General features: G+C 42.0%; 1 protein-coding gene across 1 annotated transcript in view; it reads left to right on the top strand.

Moving 5' to 3' along the window:
- The first annotated feature begins 3,096 nt into the window (after positions 1–3,096).
- Positions 3,097–16,316, top strand: part of HAS2 (hyaluronan synthase 2) — a 28,689-nt gene continuing 15,469 nt past the window's right edge. The window contains exons 1-2 of the mRNA XM_001098841.5: positions 3,097–3,729; positions 15,232–15,858. Of these exons, the coding sequence (XP_001098841.1) occupies positions 15,232–15,858 (627 nt within the window). The 5' untranslated portion in view covers positions 3,097–3,729. The remainder of the gene's footprint in view (positions 3,730–15,231; positions 15,859–16,316) is intronic.

Genomic DNA, 16,316 nt, shown 5'->3' with positions numbered 1-16,316 from the left:
TGTGGTAAATATTGATAGACATAACATATAAACTGTTTTTGAGGTTCTCAATAATTATTAAGAGTATAAAGAGTTTCTTTACCAAAAGTTCTAGAACCACATATACAGAGGATTACGAAGGTACTAAATCCTTGTTCTGGATACTTTGTCTCTCAGATATATAAACATACGTTTTGTGCTGTGGGATGGAGGTCAGCAACAATATACTGCTAAGTCACATCTACTCAAGTAAAGACTACCATGTTTTCTCTGTTGCCTTGTACAGGTGAAAGCATAACAGGTATGTGTTCCATAAGGTATATTTCAGGATGTCAAAACCTGAAAGGGATGGCTGAAAGGATGTCATCTTCTGATCCAAACAGCTCCTGTAAGATAGAAAGCTGAGGGTGAATTATCCAATGTTATTCAATTGGTTGGTGCCATAGCTTATTTGTGAAACTGGATCTTATGTCTCTTAATTTGGTGCTTGTGAATCAGTACTCCATGACCGATAGTTTGGCCTGAGACTCAGAAAAGAAGTTGCATTAAATGGGAATGTCTGGGATATATTCATGGGCACTGACTAAGTCAATCTAAAAGAGTGAAGAGGTCAGGCAAAGTAGCTCACATCTATAATCCCAGCACTTTGGCAGGTAGAAGAGGAAGAACTGCTTGAGCCCAGGAGATCGAGACCAGTCTGGGCAACATAGTGAGACTCCATCTCTATAAAAAACAAAAATAAAAGAGTGAGGGGACAGTACAAAGCTGAAGTAGGTCAAATAAGGGAACCTAGAATGAAACCATGGTTAATGCTCACCAAGAATAATTTAAGGAATATAAGGCCAGGAAAAGAGTGCAGTACTAATGTTTGTCTGAATACCAACAATGTTGCAGGCACTGAGCTAAGCTCTTAATATAATTTAACACATTATATCATCAAAACCACTTTGTAGCTATTTTCTCCATTTATCAACCAGGAAATGAAGATCCAGAGAGGTGAAATAGGCTTCTAGGATCTCACAAACAGCAAACATCAAAGATAGGATTTGAATGTAAAGTCTCTCTCAAACTTGAAAGTTTGCTTTCAAATAACTTTCACCTCTGGCTTCACATTGTATTAGTCTCCTACCTCTTTCTTTGGGGTGGAGATGGGAGGACGACAGAAATGCGTCACTGTATAATCAGCTTTTACATCCATTTGCAGTCAGAGAACATTTTACTTTTGTTTTATGGGTAATGAATTATAAGTAAGAGGCGAGAAACAACAAACGTGTTTTTCTATAATAAAGAAACCCAGTTTTAGCAAATGTGCTTCTTGCTTGAACTATTAGCACAGGCACAGTTAAATGCTAGTAAGCAATAATAGGTATTCCCGCATTATGTATCATATTCATGAAAGTTTAGAGCTGGAAGGTTAAGTGTCCCCCTGGGGTCTCACAGCTAGACACTTGGCACCCCACAATTTCCACTCTACCTCTAAATCAGTTTAATCCACGTTATACGCCAGAGTACAGAAGTTAGGTGATATATTTAAAATTATAAAATAGCATTTGAAAACTACCGACAAACTGAATCAGGAAGCTCGAGTCTGATGAAGTGGGATGAAATTGTGCTCTGAAATTTAAGCCAGTCTCTCGAAGCGTTGAACCACCTAAGGCAGAGTTTAAACAAAGGCTGAAGCGTGAAGGTTTGCTGGGGGAAATCAGTGGGTTCCCCTGAGCAGCGTGAAGTCATCAGGCCAAGGTAATGCTTCCCAGAGGTGTAACCGCTGTGTGTGGGGGTGGGAAGGGGGGCGGAAACGCGCAGTACTTTGCAGGTCGGCCCCTGGGGACTGGGATGGCTGACTACCTGGTATTGCAGTAAAATGCTTGACCTCTAATCACATGCCCCAACACTACACCTTGTGCGACGTGCTGAAAGCATCATTTCCAGTTTATTCGACTTTTCTGTTTCGACTTATTCATTATAGCCCATATATGTGATAAGGACTAAAAACCCAGTCTTCAAAGTCCTGTCGAGTTCCAAAGAAGTCCAACCCTCGGAAGATCCTTGGAAGGGGAAGAAGGAAAGAAAGAAAAACCTGTTTTATCCTGTAACAGTTTCAGTGCAATCTCCGAAGACCAAGTTGGTTAATTTGTAAACTCACTCTCATTTTTTCCTAAACAGTGCCACCTACTGTCCATTTTAAGTCATCAGCAGGCTTGTTGGCAAGGACCAAGAAAAGGGGGCGGGGTGGGGGGGGGGAGGAGTAACCAAAAAACGAACTCTACCCAGCCTTGGGGCATTGTGAAAACGACGAGGACAGGCCATCTCCACGCAAGACATATTTTTACTCGTTAACTTTGCAGAAGGCTTGCAAGAACCAAAAGCCATTTAAGCCATTTCCTTCGAGATGGCTAAATACAAGTCATCCAGAACACAATTTTTATTATTGTATTTTTAATGCGCGCTGTTTGAGTACTTTTACGTTAGGGGACCAGGTTGAGCAAAAATATACATATAATTATTTTTCTATTTTTTCCGCCCACCCACGGCAGAAACCTCTTTATGAGAAAGGCTTTGACACTTGACGTCAGCTCAGAAACTTTTGAGTTGGCGGGAAGAAAGGGTTAACAAGTGGTGGACCAGCGCGGTCTTTTTAGAGTCCCAGCCGGCTGTCGAAGGCTCCAGGTACACACACACATGCACACTTACACACACACACACACGTGCACACACCCCTCCCAACTGTTCCTCCTCGGGTCGGTTACTTAGCTGAAGGGCACCATTTGGCTTTAAAACAAATTACTTAAGCGCAACAGGGAGTTTATCGCTTGGAGGGAACTTGTAACGCGGGAGTTCAGGGAAATCCAAGAGGCGAGGGCTCCCACCGCCGCCGCCAGAGGAGAGTAGGGAATCAGGTGGTGGCCCCCTATGTGTCTTGCATTTCTCTGCACACGTTAGCAATCAAGTTAATTGAATTCATTGGAGTTTAGAACCGGCCTCTAGCTCAGAGAAGGCTTTGAATGGCCAATTTCTCTCTCTCCCTCTCCCCCTCCCCGCCTCCCGCCCGCCCGCCCGCCCGCGCTCCCAGTTCCCTCCCCTCAGGGTTCCCCAGTCCACACCTCCCTCTCCACTTCCCTCACCCCCCCACTCCCTCCGCCGCCCTATTAAAACACCCACCAGCTCACTTGTTAAGACCCCCTTAAGTTGGAGGAGGCAGAAAGGCAACAACGGCGAGGAAGGAGAAGTCAAGACGTCTGGAAAGAATTACCCAGTCCTGGCTTCGAGCAGCCCATTGAACCAGAGACTTGAAACAGCCCCAGCCAAAGACTTTTCTCCCGATTCTGCGCTTCCTGGGTTCTGCTGAGTCTTCCACAGTCTTTTTTTTTTTTTTTTTTTTTTTTTTTTTCTGTAAGGCGAAAAAGAGATTTTCTGTTATCGGGGGCAGAAAGACTGAAGCAAAAAAAAAAAAAAAAGAAAAGTTAATATATTTTTAAAGCATAATTTTTTTTTAAAGAATTAGACTGAAGTGCAACGGAAAAATAAAGAGAATATTAGTGAAATTATTTTTTAAAGTGGGGGAGAATCAAACATTTAAGACTCCCCTGTCCTTTTTAAATGTTGTTTTTAAATTTCTTATTTTTTTTGGCCGGTCGTCTCAAATTCATCTGATCTCTTATTACCTCAATTTTGGAAACTGCCCGCCACCGACCCTCCGGGACCACACAGACAGGCTGAGGACGCCTTTATGACCAAGAGCTGAACAAGGTACGTTACACTGGCGCGTTTTGGTGAAGGATGAAGGTCCTCAAACAGGCCAGGGAGAAGGAAGAAATTATCCATATAATTGTTTTTTAAAAATTGAAGCCAGTTTCGATAGAAAAGTTGGAAGTTTAAAAATTTCCAACAGACTGAAGATCAGGGAATATTTCAGGTCACTGTCAGGCTTAGCAACATAGCCCTCTTTTCCCATCTCTGAGGCTCTCGCTAGAAATCCGCTGCCTTTCTGGGGACACAGGTAACCTCTCTGCCTGGGGAAGGCTGCACGTCCCCAGATGTACTTTTCCATTTTGCATCTTCCGGAGCAGCAGAGGGGCTCCTGAGTTAGGAAACAAGAATTCCCAATGTGTAAGGAAAATGCATTCTGCACAGCCGCCCCCACCCCTTCCCTTCCTTTTTTCCCCCACCACACACACTGTGGGGAGAAAAACTGAAATAGCCCAGAGCGTTTTACTTTTAAGTGAGAAACTCGCTTCTTGCTGGGAATGCAAAGGGTTAAGCAATCTGGGCTTCCAGCTCCGACAAGCGGGGACCCTGGAGAAGGAGGGTCCTTCTCTACCTCCTCGCAGCTACCGGCCCCCTCTCAGCCACTCCCCCCTTTCCCGGGCCTCCCCTCCTTTGCACTTCCCGCACCCCATTAAAGTGTCAGGCTCGTCAGTCTGGGCTCAGCTCGGCTCCGGAAGCTTTACTCGGGCCAGGGGTCCCTGACGCAGGCAGTGGCACCCGCAGATGGGAGCGGGAGGAGAGCGCGCATCCTTCCTCTCCGCGCCGGGCCACCCTCCGGCCGCCCGGGGGCAGGGCGTGCGTGGGGACCGCGCGCTGCGCTTCGGCAGCTGCAACGTCCCCAGAGCCAATTCCGACGTGGCACAGCGCACGCCGGCGCTTCTCTCCTCCGTTGCAGCTGGGGACACTGCCCGGTGGGAGATCTGGGGGCGCCGTCTCGAGCGCCCAGCCCAGGAAGGGGGCGAGGGGCCTGCGGGAGCTGGGGTGGAGGTGGGAGGGAAGCCAGAGGCTGGGTTGGGATGGATAATCAACACCTTGGGCGGAATTCGTCACGCCAGTTCCCGCCCAGCGTGAGCCAGGGCTCCGAAATGGGTCCCTGTGAACAGGAGGGCGGGTCTGAAAGGAGGGTCTGTATGAGGGTGAGAAGCGGGAGGCGAGAAAGCCTTCTTCCTCTGACCACGGAAACGCAGCCGCGGGGGAACGGCGCTAAAAGGATAATTAAGGCTGCAAAGAGGCGCTGGGAGCACAGGGGCGGTGCCTGGGGAGGAGGGCTTGCAAGACCCGGGTCCTATTACACAGTCTTAGGTGCCAGTTTCCCCCAGTTCCTCTCCCTCCGTCCCCGAAACGCCTGCGCTGAGTACTTAGATTCAGGGACACCGCGCGCCTCTGGGACGAACGAGCTGCTGCAGCCGCGCTCCGGGAGGGAACGTGTAGAAGTCCCATCAGCCCCTCCCTGCCCACTTCCTCACCCTTGGGACCGTTGCTGCCTGTTGGGTCTCAGGAGCAATTGCCCAGAAACGCGAGGCTGCTCCAACCCACGTGTCTGGGCTGGGATTACCTTTGACGTCACACGCAGGGGGGAGGTGTGACGCAATAGATAGGGAAGCCCCGATTGGCCACCAAGGGCTTCCCCCAACTGGAGGCCTGAGTATATATAGACCATCAGCTCAGTGTTAGAATAAAGCGAAGGAAGTTGGTAGATGGCCTTTGCTGGAGGAGTGAGGCCGCTTGTTAAGAGGGAGACAACTTCACCGCTCATTGTACATTCCAAGACTTTAACTCGGATTTCTCACTGCGGTTAAGGCATATGATAAGTACTTTTGGCGGTATTAAGTCAGGTTATTATTTTTTAAAAAGGTTATTTTAAGAATAAAGTTTTTAACGGTCAACACATATTTACATTCACGATATTAGATTTAAAATTAAAATATGTATTTCTATAGATCCAAGTCCGTCAACCTCTTCGTAGATACAATTTTAAGTTTTATAGTTCTGTGACTACTGAATTGAGAAGAACTTTTAAATTCTAAATTTTTATTTCCTTCCAATGTGTGCAAGTTGACTCATTCATTAGTTTTCACCACATTTTTCTAGATTTAATAAGATTACAGTACAGCTGAGGTACTGTATTTTGAGTACCATCATACTCCACCAAAAGTTTTGCCAATAGTTTCAGGATTCTTTTACATTTCCAATGACAATTTAACCCTTTAAGGTACCTGTTGCATTGATAGATTATGTCTTGTATGTGTCCAATTCTGGGAAGATAATTCTGATTTCTTAGTGGACATTTCTAGAATAAAATATTATAGCTAAAGTATCATCCCCCCTATTTCTTTTTTCTTAGATATCACCTGAGTCTGGTAAATAGAAAAATATACTGTGTAATACACAAAATAAAAAAATATATCAGGTAATACGCATTTGTGCTGACAAATGCGTATTACCTGAGTTACTTGTACTGTACCCAGAGTCGAATCCCTTTATCAAAGAAAGTTATGCAGTTTATAAAAATTCAAGGACTTAACAAATCAGTGACTAGCATTAAATTCTAATGTCACTCTCCACAGAGCAAAGATATTTAGTCAGCTACCTTCCTGGAAATGGGGAATTGTGCAACAAGTGAGTAAGAAACTGTTACTAGAAAGTAAGTTAGTTGGAACCACTCGTTTTTGTTAGGTCTGTAGAATATAGCCCCATAGTATTGAATTTCATAAATACTTTCCCATACATGGTTTCCTTACCAGGTAAGAATTTTTTTTTTTTTTAAATATTTTTTTTCTTGAAATTTTAAACACTTTTCACTGGTTCATTTATTTCCTGTTGTTAGCACTCTGGGGGAAGTCCTTTGTCAATGGATCAAGGTAGACATACCCTTTTTCAAAGTTATATTACACAGTTACTTTCAAAGTCTAAGAACAAGTAGTTTGTTGCATTATTAGCTTCCTGGCTCTTGTATGAAGTGTGATCCCTGAGTTGAAGTTACGGGAGGACAGAGCATAACCCCCATGTCTCCTTCTGGGTTCTCCTCTTTATCCATGCAAACCCAGGCTGTGTTCCTGTCAGTGACAGAGTTGGTTGCAGCTCGTATATCAACGGAGTGGAGGGACAGCTACCTGTAGAGAAAACTAATTTCCATCACCCCAACTTGTTGTTTTATCGTTTCCCCTCTAGCAGCGATCTATGTAGAGTAAGTATTATCCTACTGCATACAGCCTTAAATTATTTAAGTATATTTTGCTCACTCCTGTAATCCCAGCACTTTGGGAGGCTGAGGAGGGCAGATCACCTGAGGTCAGGAGTTCGAGACCAGCCTGGCCAACATGGTGAAACCTGTCTCTACTAAAAATACAAAAATTAGCCAGGTGTGGTGGTGGCCACTTGTAATCCCAGCTGAGGGAGGCTGAGGCAGGAGAATTTCTTGAACTCGGGAGGTGGAGGTTGTAGTGAGCTGAGATCTCACCACTGCACTCCAGCCTGGGCGACAGAGTGAGGTTCTATCTCAAAAAAAAAAAGTGTATTTTGAATGGTAGTCATGTGGAGTTCATATATATGCTGCCTTTCCCACAATCTAGGAGAATGTTACTGATGAGACTCAAATATAACAAGGTCACACTGTTAAATATTTTCTTATTTAAATTAAATAAATTTATTGATGAATGCCTCTTAACTGAATACATCTATACTGCAGATAATTTAAAAATTAGTTAAAAGTTTATTTAATGAAATTTAAAAATATACTGTAAGACAAAATATGATCTGGCCCATAAGAAACAACAGCTATTGTTTATCACATGTCTAGTATGTTTCAGGCACTCAACTAGATGGTTTACATACATCTATCTGATCCTAATCTGCAAAGAAAGTTTTGTAAGTAAAAGAACTTTGCCTCAGAAAAGTTAAGCAATTCACTCAAATTAATTAGTAAGACGTGTGGATGGAATTTAATTCAAGAATTCTTGGAATATAATGCCCTTGAATTGAATTCATGCTAATTTATGCTGTAGCTGCACTAGTCAAGTTTTATGGGGGTTCATATTGAGAAATCACATCTGATTGAGAGAGATCAGTAAAGATTTTTTAAAGAGACTTGGCATTTGTGCTACATTTGGCTCTGTAAGTAGGGTTTTGACCTATAGATATAATTCCCAGGAGCCAATGTAGGTACATATAAAACTAAGATTCCATGCCATTTGGTAATTATTTCCCCCTACACTGTGAGCTAAGTTTAGGATGGTGAAGTTCAGGAACCAGTAGAGCAGTTGGAAGAATACACATCCTAGAAAGAGTTGATTAATATAGATGGTGCAAAGGAAAAGAAATCTGAAACCTACAGTTCTGAACCCAGACACCGCTGGGGTGACAAGTCCTGTAACAAAGGCTTGTATCATAACCCTGGAAGCTTGGCTCAAGGGTCTTTGCTAGGATAACTGCAGTGGGACTGGAGAGAAAAAGGCAGACTTCAAAGCCAGAGAGGAAGAGAAGGTCAGAAGGGGAGAAGGGAGGTTGGGAGGGGGAGTTGGGAGGGTTTATCCTTTGTGTTCCAGGGGGGAATGTGTTGAAATGTGAAGCCTGCTGGGGGGAGACTTCATTTGGGTCCTCCTATCTCAGATTTCTACTTAGGGACAGTAGCAGAGGGAATACACATCAGGGATGGGTATCAATGTGAATGAGGTCATGAAAGTCTTATTTTACTTTAATCTAGTAGTTGCCAAACTTTGTTATATAGTTGAATTGCCGGAGGAGATTTTAAAACTTGTGATGACCTGGGCACAGCCCATATCAATGAACTTAAAATGTGGGAGCCACAGATCTGTACATTTTATGAACTTGCGGGTAATCTGCATATATAGCAAAATTTGGGAACCACTACTTTTTAACCTTTTATTCACCATACCTTCCTAATCCGCTCTTAGCCAGCAGATAGCTACCACCTGACCTGAGTATGTCTGCTTAGAAGCAGATCTCTATTATCCCTGCTAGTGTCACCAGGCTAGATTAATATTCCCTATTCTAATTATCATGCATATGATTTCAGGCCTATTGCCCCTTCTCCCAGACAACATGAGTTTATGCATAAAGACAGCCTGTGTTTTAGAACCAGTTCACGCCTTCATTAGAGAAACATTCTTTAAACGTCGCATCATCTTTTGTGCCTTTGTGTGTTTAAATACTTGGCTATAAGTTAAAAAGACACTGAACCTAGTCTTGAGTGGATTTTCAAATATAATGATGAAGAGACACAAGTGTACTTTACAACTTAAGTTCAAAGATACTAATTGAATTGTCCAAGGACACATGACTTATTCACAGAACCCTCAAGCGGTTTGTCTGAGCCAGGTTGCTAATATAAGGCAGAGTGCAGACTTGAATCCATTTCTTCTGATTCCCAGTCCTCCTTTCCATCATGCCATAGTTATTACTTGTTAACCCATAAGTAATGAGTTAAATGGAAGGAGAGTCAAGATTATTAGGTAGTTACTGGCAGGAAGCTAACATCACCAAGATCTAATTGTTGATAATTTCTTTTTAGAATATATACTTAGATTCCTTTTTAAAATCTCATCTGTTTTATGAGTCAATATGATTAGCTCCATTTTATAGATGGAGAAACTGAAGATGACAAGTATTGTATAACTTGCTCGAGGTCATCTAGCCACTAAAAGGAAGAGCCAGGATTCTATCCCAACTCAGTCTGGTTCCAGAGGTCAAATTCTCTGAAATTGATAGTAGATGGCAGAGCTGGGATTTGAATACTAGTATAACTGATTTCAAAATATTTACTAATCTGGTTAATACTAGATAATTTATTTAGTTGAAGAGACAAGACATACATGCACACATGCTCACAAGTCATTAGAGCCAAAATATAGAGCAGCATATGGATTAATGGACAATAAACACTGTAAGGGTACTGGAATTCAAGATAATAAAAGTTGATGCCCCAAACTTGACCCCTGAGCTCATAAGATAGCTCAGATTGCAACTCACAATCCCTGTAAATGCTCTTGGGGACCATCTGCCTTTTCTATCTTTGCTTTCCAAAGGCCTTCTAGACCTGGTCTGGGAATCCCTGTAACCATTGCCTTTAGACATCTGGGTGAAAAATTATGGAGATGATTTCTTTAAAAAAAAAAAAGACTATTTGAGGGGTACCCTTAAGGGTTTGGTTGTCTCTAGCACATATTCACTGCCTCTGCAGTAAAGATTGGGGTAGAACCTGTATCTGTCAGTCTACATTGACTGCCTGAGTCCAAATGGGCTTATTTATTTATTGAAAATCTATTTATTGAGTCCCTGCTATGAGCCAAGCCCTGGTTTTCATGCAAGGACAAATGAAATCATTGAACTACACAAGCCCCCAAGGCCACAGAGTATGTACATATATACTCTATGCCCATATATATATGTATATACTACTTAGAAAATCAAGCAGGTTAAGGGGAGAGAGCATGGCGGGGTGAAGAGAGGGCAAGGGTGGAGGAGTTGCTTTAGAAGGACAGATAAGCTAAGGCCTCCCAGAAGAGGTATCATCAGACCTAACTGTATTCTTTCCCAGATGTTGACTCAATAAATTTGAATTCATTTCAGCTTCTCCCAGATCCAAAATGGAAGGACCATTTTATGAAAACTAGGGTAACTCCTGCCGGGCACAGTAGCTCATGCCTGTAATCCCAGCACTTTGGGAGGCCAAGACGGGTGGATCACCTGAGGTCGGGAGTTTGAGACCAGCCTGACCAACATGGAGAAACCCCGTCTCTACTAAAAATACAAAATTAGCCAGGTGTAGTGGCACATGCCTGTAATCCCAGCTACTCGGGAGGCTGAGGTAGGAGAATCACTTGAACCTGGGAGGCGGAGGTTGCTGTGAGCCGAGATCGTGCCATTGTACTCCAGCCTGGGCAACAAGAGCGAAACGCCATCTCAACAAAAAAGAAAAAGAAAAAGAAAAAGAAAACTAGGGTAACTCCATTGAACTCAACTCTCACTGTTGCACTGGGGCAGTGAGAGTAGATGTTATTCTCCTTTCATTCAGCACTTCGCTCTCTGCTTAATACAAAAAAGTCAAGGGAGAGGAAATGGCTTCGAGGTCCAGTGACCTGTAGAGTCCCACTGGGGTATATGAGCCAACAGCAAGGCTGTATATCTGCTCCACAGGTGGAAGAAGTGGGAACACCAGTGCCTTTTCTATGGTAAGACAGGATTTTGGCTGTTGGCATTAGGAGCAGAATTGCCGTTGCATAGATGGAACCAGGCTCTTCCTTTGAAACAAGCACTTTTCACATCTCTTTAGGTTGTTCCCACATAGAAAATATATGAGGCCGAAATCTCAGTGTTGGCCAGCCTTGTGTCTGTACTTGAGTGAGTGCCACTTTCCCATTTTCTATCGCAGTAGGGAAACAATTTTTGGGCCGGGTGCAGTGGCTCACACCTGTAATCCCAGCACTTTGGAAGGTCGAGGCAGGCAGATCACCTGAGGTCAGGAATTGGAGACCAGCCTGGCCAACATGGTGAAACCCATCTCTACTGAAAATTCAAAAATTACACAGGCATGGTGATGCATGCCTGTAGTCCCAGCTACTCGGGAGGCTGAGGCAGGAGAATCGACTGAACTCGTGAAGAGGAGGTTTCAGTGAGCCGAGATTGCACCACTGCACTCCAGTCTGGGAACCTGGGTGACGAGTGAGATTGATCTCAAAAAAAAAAAAAAGTAGGGAAACAACATTCAAAGTTTTTTTCTAATCTTTCCTTATACGATGACATTTTATTAGCCAAAAACAAAAGAATACCACCTATTTTGTCATGAGGATTCAAATATAGTCAGCAAATTTATTGAGAATAATTATCTGGCATTATGCCACTGTGTGGATCCAACTCCTAGTTTTTTGACTATGACAAGTTAATTAAATACCCAGAGTCTTGGTATCTTTATTATATGCATAGTTATATGTAACATGAGATTAATAATGTGCTTACCACCCAAAGTCATTAAGAGTAAATAAGATTATGTTTAAAAAAAAAACTTGCCCCACTGCCTGAAACCTAATAAATGATGAATAAATGTTAGCTGCCTTTATAATAATGATAGTAATGAAGATGATGATGAATATATTTGCACTCATGCATTCAACAAATATTTACTGAACACCAGCTATAAGCAGGGCACTGTTTTATGTCCTTGGGACACTTTAGTGAAAACAGATTATGTATCTCCATTGACTTTCTGGAGATATATATAATAATATGCATTATAGTATAGCAAGCTGTTCTTTAATACTTGGCCTAATTCTCTAGAGAATACAAGTTAGTAAATATTTGGTATCAATTAATAGGCCAAAGTCTCATACTGGGGGAAAAACATCTGAGTTTTTAATTTTAAATATTTAGAGAGTATATATTTCTAAATCATCTTTCTACCTAGTAGCAAGTACTTAAAATTTAGGATTGAACTATTTTCCAATTTAACTATAAAGCCATATGTCTGACAAGGAGAGTATGCTTATGAAACAGTATTTGAATTGGGGATTGTCTCAGAAAGTCTAACACATATGGTGCCCATATCAGTGCAGTTGCCCAGGGGAAATTAGAAAGAAACACGTCCTGTGTGTCATTCCCTGAGATCAATGTATTCCCTCAGCAAAGCTGGCTCTAAAACGTGCCTTTTGCCCTTTGGCCTGTACCAAGATGCTGTGTGTGCAATACTAGACAACACTGAGATATCTCGCAGAAATATAAAGGTTCACTTCTAGCCACGTTGCTGTAGTATGCTAGTAAAGTACTTTTCCCAAGCTTCAAAAGGACATTCTGTAGAGTCTTATGATGTAAGAGGGTGTTCCCACTTCGGCTGTGGCCAGCAGATGCTATGTCAACACTCTCTGTGTCCACGTGTGCTGATAAAAGCAAGGAAAATGTGAATAATGGAAAAGAATGGCAGGCAGTTCTTTTGCTGGCTATGGTGATTTTAAACACAAGCTAAATACACACTTAAGCTTCTCCCTGGCAAAGTGATTTAGTCCCCTTGAAATTTTTCACTCTTGTGAGAATGACTCACGTCTTGGAAATGACAAGTTCCAAGTCTGGTGCTCCCAGCACCTTTAGGCATCGGTTAATGTATCACGTGGGAGTTTTCAGCATCCCCTCAGCTGTGTTAATTAACAAGAGATGCTGTACTTGCCTGCCTTTCACTGAAAACTCAGCATTTCACCATTCCCCAACAGTTTAAACTTTCCACTTGGGTTAAGGTTACATTTATCAGACTCCAACATTACACGCTATGGTGTCCCACATAGTTGCTAGAAGTGGAACACCAATTTTCTTTTTGTTATGTTTGCTTTTTCGCTTCCTAGTTAACTGATCCTTTAAGCTGCAATGCATTTCTGGTTTTTAAAAACACTTTCATAAACACTGTTCCATTTTGCTCCTCACCACAGCCCTGTGGGGTCTTTGACAAGTTCTGTTACTTCCATTTAACAACAATAAAGTGACGTCTGCGAGCTAGAATCCTGATCTCCAGGGTGCTTTGCATTATTTAAGTTATGCTAGTTGAATACACTGAGCCCCAAATGCATAATAGACAAACAAAAATCCAGAAATTATTTTGTGCTAACATAAGAGTCCATGGCAGGTATTCCTGTCTGGTGGGTGGCTCCCTTTCATATGGCAATCCAAGGACCAATCTCTATCTATCTTGGGGCTTTCCAATTCCCTAAAACATTGTTGATATGTGTATCAGGCCTGTTGAAGGGCCAGAGAGATGAGAGGGGGTATATTATCTTTCTTAAAAGATCTTACTGGAAGTGGCACATCTCAGATTTCCAAAGCCTGGAATGCCTTGGCCACGCCAAGTCTATGCTCAGGAAGGAAAGGCAACACAATTGGTAAGAAGCCACACTAAGGTTTCCCAAAAGTACAGTGCAGATCCCCTCAGGATCGTCTCAATGTACAATTGCCGGGAATAGCAAGTGACTGTGTGAATGGTGCCTCTTGGAGCTGAGCAACGTGGTGGCCATGCAGCTGTTAATAGCCTAGAGGATACTGTATGAACAGTCGGTGTTAAGTTGGCACGTGGATTGGGAAATTATAAATAGCACATCAAGCAAAATATTTTGCAAAGGTAATTGCTTAGTCTAAGTTTCTATTTGAAATAAATTTACTTAGCTTTTAAAAATCAATTGAATTAAAGAAAAAGATTAAACACTAAATATGTGCAAATATGAGAAAAGCCAAAAATGGATGCAAATGACTAAAGATGAGGATGTTACATTTATACCAATTATATCTTCTTTGATAGTTCATCCTTGGAAGAGGAGGAAAATAAAACTTCAGGAGGAAAAAAATAAAATAAAAAGGGTTGCCAACCACCCCTTTAATGTAAACATCGGAAATGCTTTGGGAAATATAAATCCTTTGGGAAATACAAATGTTTTAGGAAAAATGGTCCTTTGGTCCCTGAGTTGTTTAAAACTTTTTTCAGGAGATAGACAAAATTTAGGGATGACTACAATACTGACTATTATTGAATGGAAATGTGTTTCAGGTCTAATGTACTATAGCTTTTAACAGGATGGAAACTCACTTGCTGAAATAAATCATGATGTTATTTGTCCTTTAATGTGTTCACTATTTCTATAAACATTTATTGTGTTTACTGTGTTCTAGTAAGGTTCGTGATGCTCCGGATCTAATCATCTAGTATTGGTGATGGTGGATGGAGGAGATAGACATTGGAACAAAGGAGTACAATTCAGAATTATGAGGGCTTTGATAGATATCTATGCAAGGTACTTAGGGATGGAAGATTTTTAGTATCAGTGGGAACTTCAGAAATAATCAATTCTAAAATCCCTCATTTAACAGTTATTTTTACAAAACAACAACTGAGACCCAGAGAGGTATAGGGACTCACCCGAGGTCACACAGTTAATTAATGAGCTAGTACTAGAATCCAGTATCCTGATCTCCAATCTCAGCTGGCTGCATGAAAGGATTTAAGTTGAGGAATACGCTTTGGAGGTGAGATTAAATTACACATGAGAAATTTAGCAAAATCTCCAGTGGATGTTTTTCACTGGCCAGTATCAAGGGGTGAGGGGACTATATAGAAAAATGACTGCTTTGGGTGTTAGAAACTTCAGGGTCCACACCTGGCTATGAACACATATATAGAGTACAGCCTTAGGCAAGTGATCTAACACATTAAAGCAATGTATGCAGTATTCGTTTAATACATTGGTTTTCAGTAGTATCCTGTACCATCATCTCATTTGACCTTTGAAACAACTCCCTGAGGTATACTAGAAGGGCATCCTTATCGCTATTTTGCAGATGAGCAAACTGAAGTGCAGAAAGTCACAGAATGAGTTGGGTGAAAAACTGAGTGTTAAAACTCCTGAATGCTTCTAGTCCAATGCTCTCCCCGTGATACTAGGTATATAACAAGTGTGGGACAATCATGGTTAACCAAAGTATCATTTGATTATATTACAGATGCATTGTGAGAGGTTTCTATGTATCCTGAGGATAATTGGAACCACACTCTTTGGAGTCTCTCTCCTCCTTGGAATCACAGCTGCTTATATTGTTGGCTATCAGTTTATCCAAACGGATAATTACTATTTCTCTTTTGGACTGTATGGTGCCTTTTTGGCATCACACCTCATCATCCAAAGCCTGTTTGCCTTTTTGGAGCACCGGAAAATGAAAAAATCCCTAGAAACCCCCATAAAGTTGAACAAAACAGTTGCCCTTTGCATCGCTGCCTATCAAGAAGATCCAGACTACTTAAGAAAATGTTTGCAATCTGTGAAAAGGCTAACCTACCCTGGGATTAAAGTTGTCATGGTCATAGATGGGAACTCAGAAGATGACCTTTACATGATGGACATCTTCAGTGAAGTCATGGGCAGAGACAAATCAGCCACTTATATCTGGAAGAACAACTTCCACGAAAAGGGTCCCGGTGAGACGGATGAGTCACATAAAGAAAGCTCGCAACACGTAACACAATTGGTCTTGTCCAACAAAAGTATCTGCATCATGCAAAAATGGGGTGGAAAAAGAGAAGTCATGTACACAGCCTTCAGAGCACTGGGACGAAGTGTGGATTATGTACAGGTAGGTCTCCAAATTACTGCCAGGGCAAACATACATTTAAATAAAGCAGCTTTTGTATCTGTCCAGTCATATGCTATAGCCCATCCTTGTCCCTTCTGAACACAGTACTTCTTTCAGTTCATTTGAAAATAGCATGACTGTTGAAAGCACATTTTGAAAAAGAGAAAAAAAAATCTTGTAAAACTGTTGAGACTATCTATGAAAATGCTTAATTTGTGCCGTGTTATTGGTTAAAAATCAGGATTATTTTGACAGGAGACCCTTCCTTCCTTCCCTTCTCTCCCCCCTCTTACCTTCTTTGCCCCCTTGATTCTGCCAAGTCAAATCCAACGTCATTTTCCACACTCTAAAACTCTCCAGCTTTGTAAGAATATAGTGTCTGCCTGAGCAGAAGGGTCTTGAGAAAATCTGCAGGCTGAAGGGAGGCTATAAAATGTTTTTTGCAGAGACTGGGCAAA

Source organism: Macaca mulatta, chromosome 8 (assembly GCF_049350105.2).
Source record: "Macaca mulatta isolate MMU2019108-1 chromosome 8, T2T-MMU8v2.0, whole genome shotgun sequence".
In the NCBI taxonomy this organism is placed as follows: domain Eukaryota; kingdom Metazoa; phylum Chordata; class Mammalia; order Primates; family Cercopithecidae; genus Macaca; species Macaca mulatta.
The sequence above is the reverse complement of the archived record's forward strand: the minus strand, read 5'-3'. Positions and strand labels throughout refer to the sequence as shown.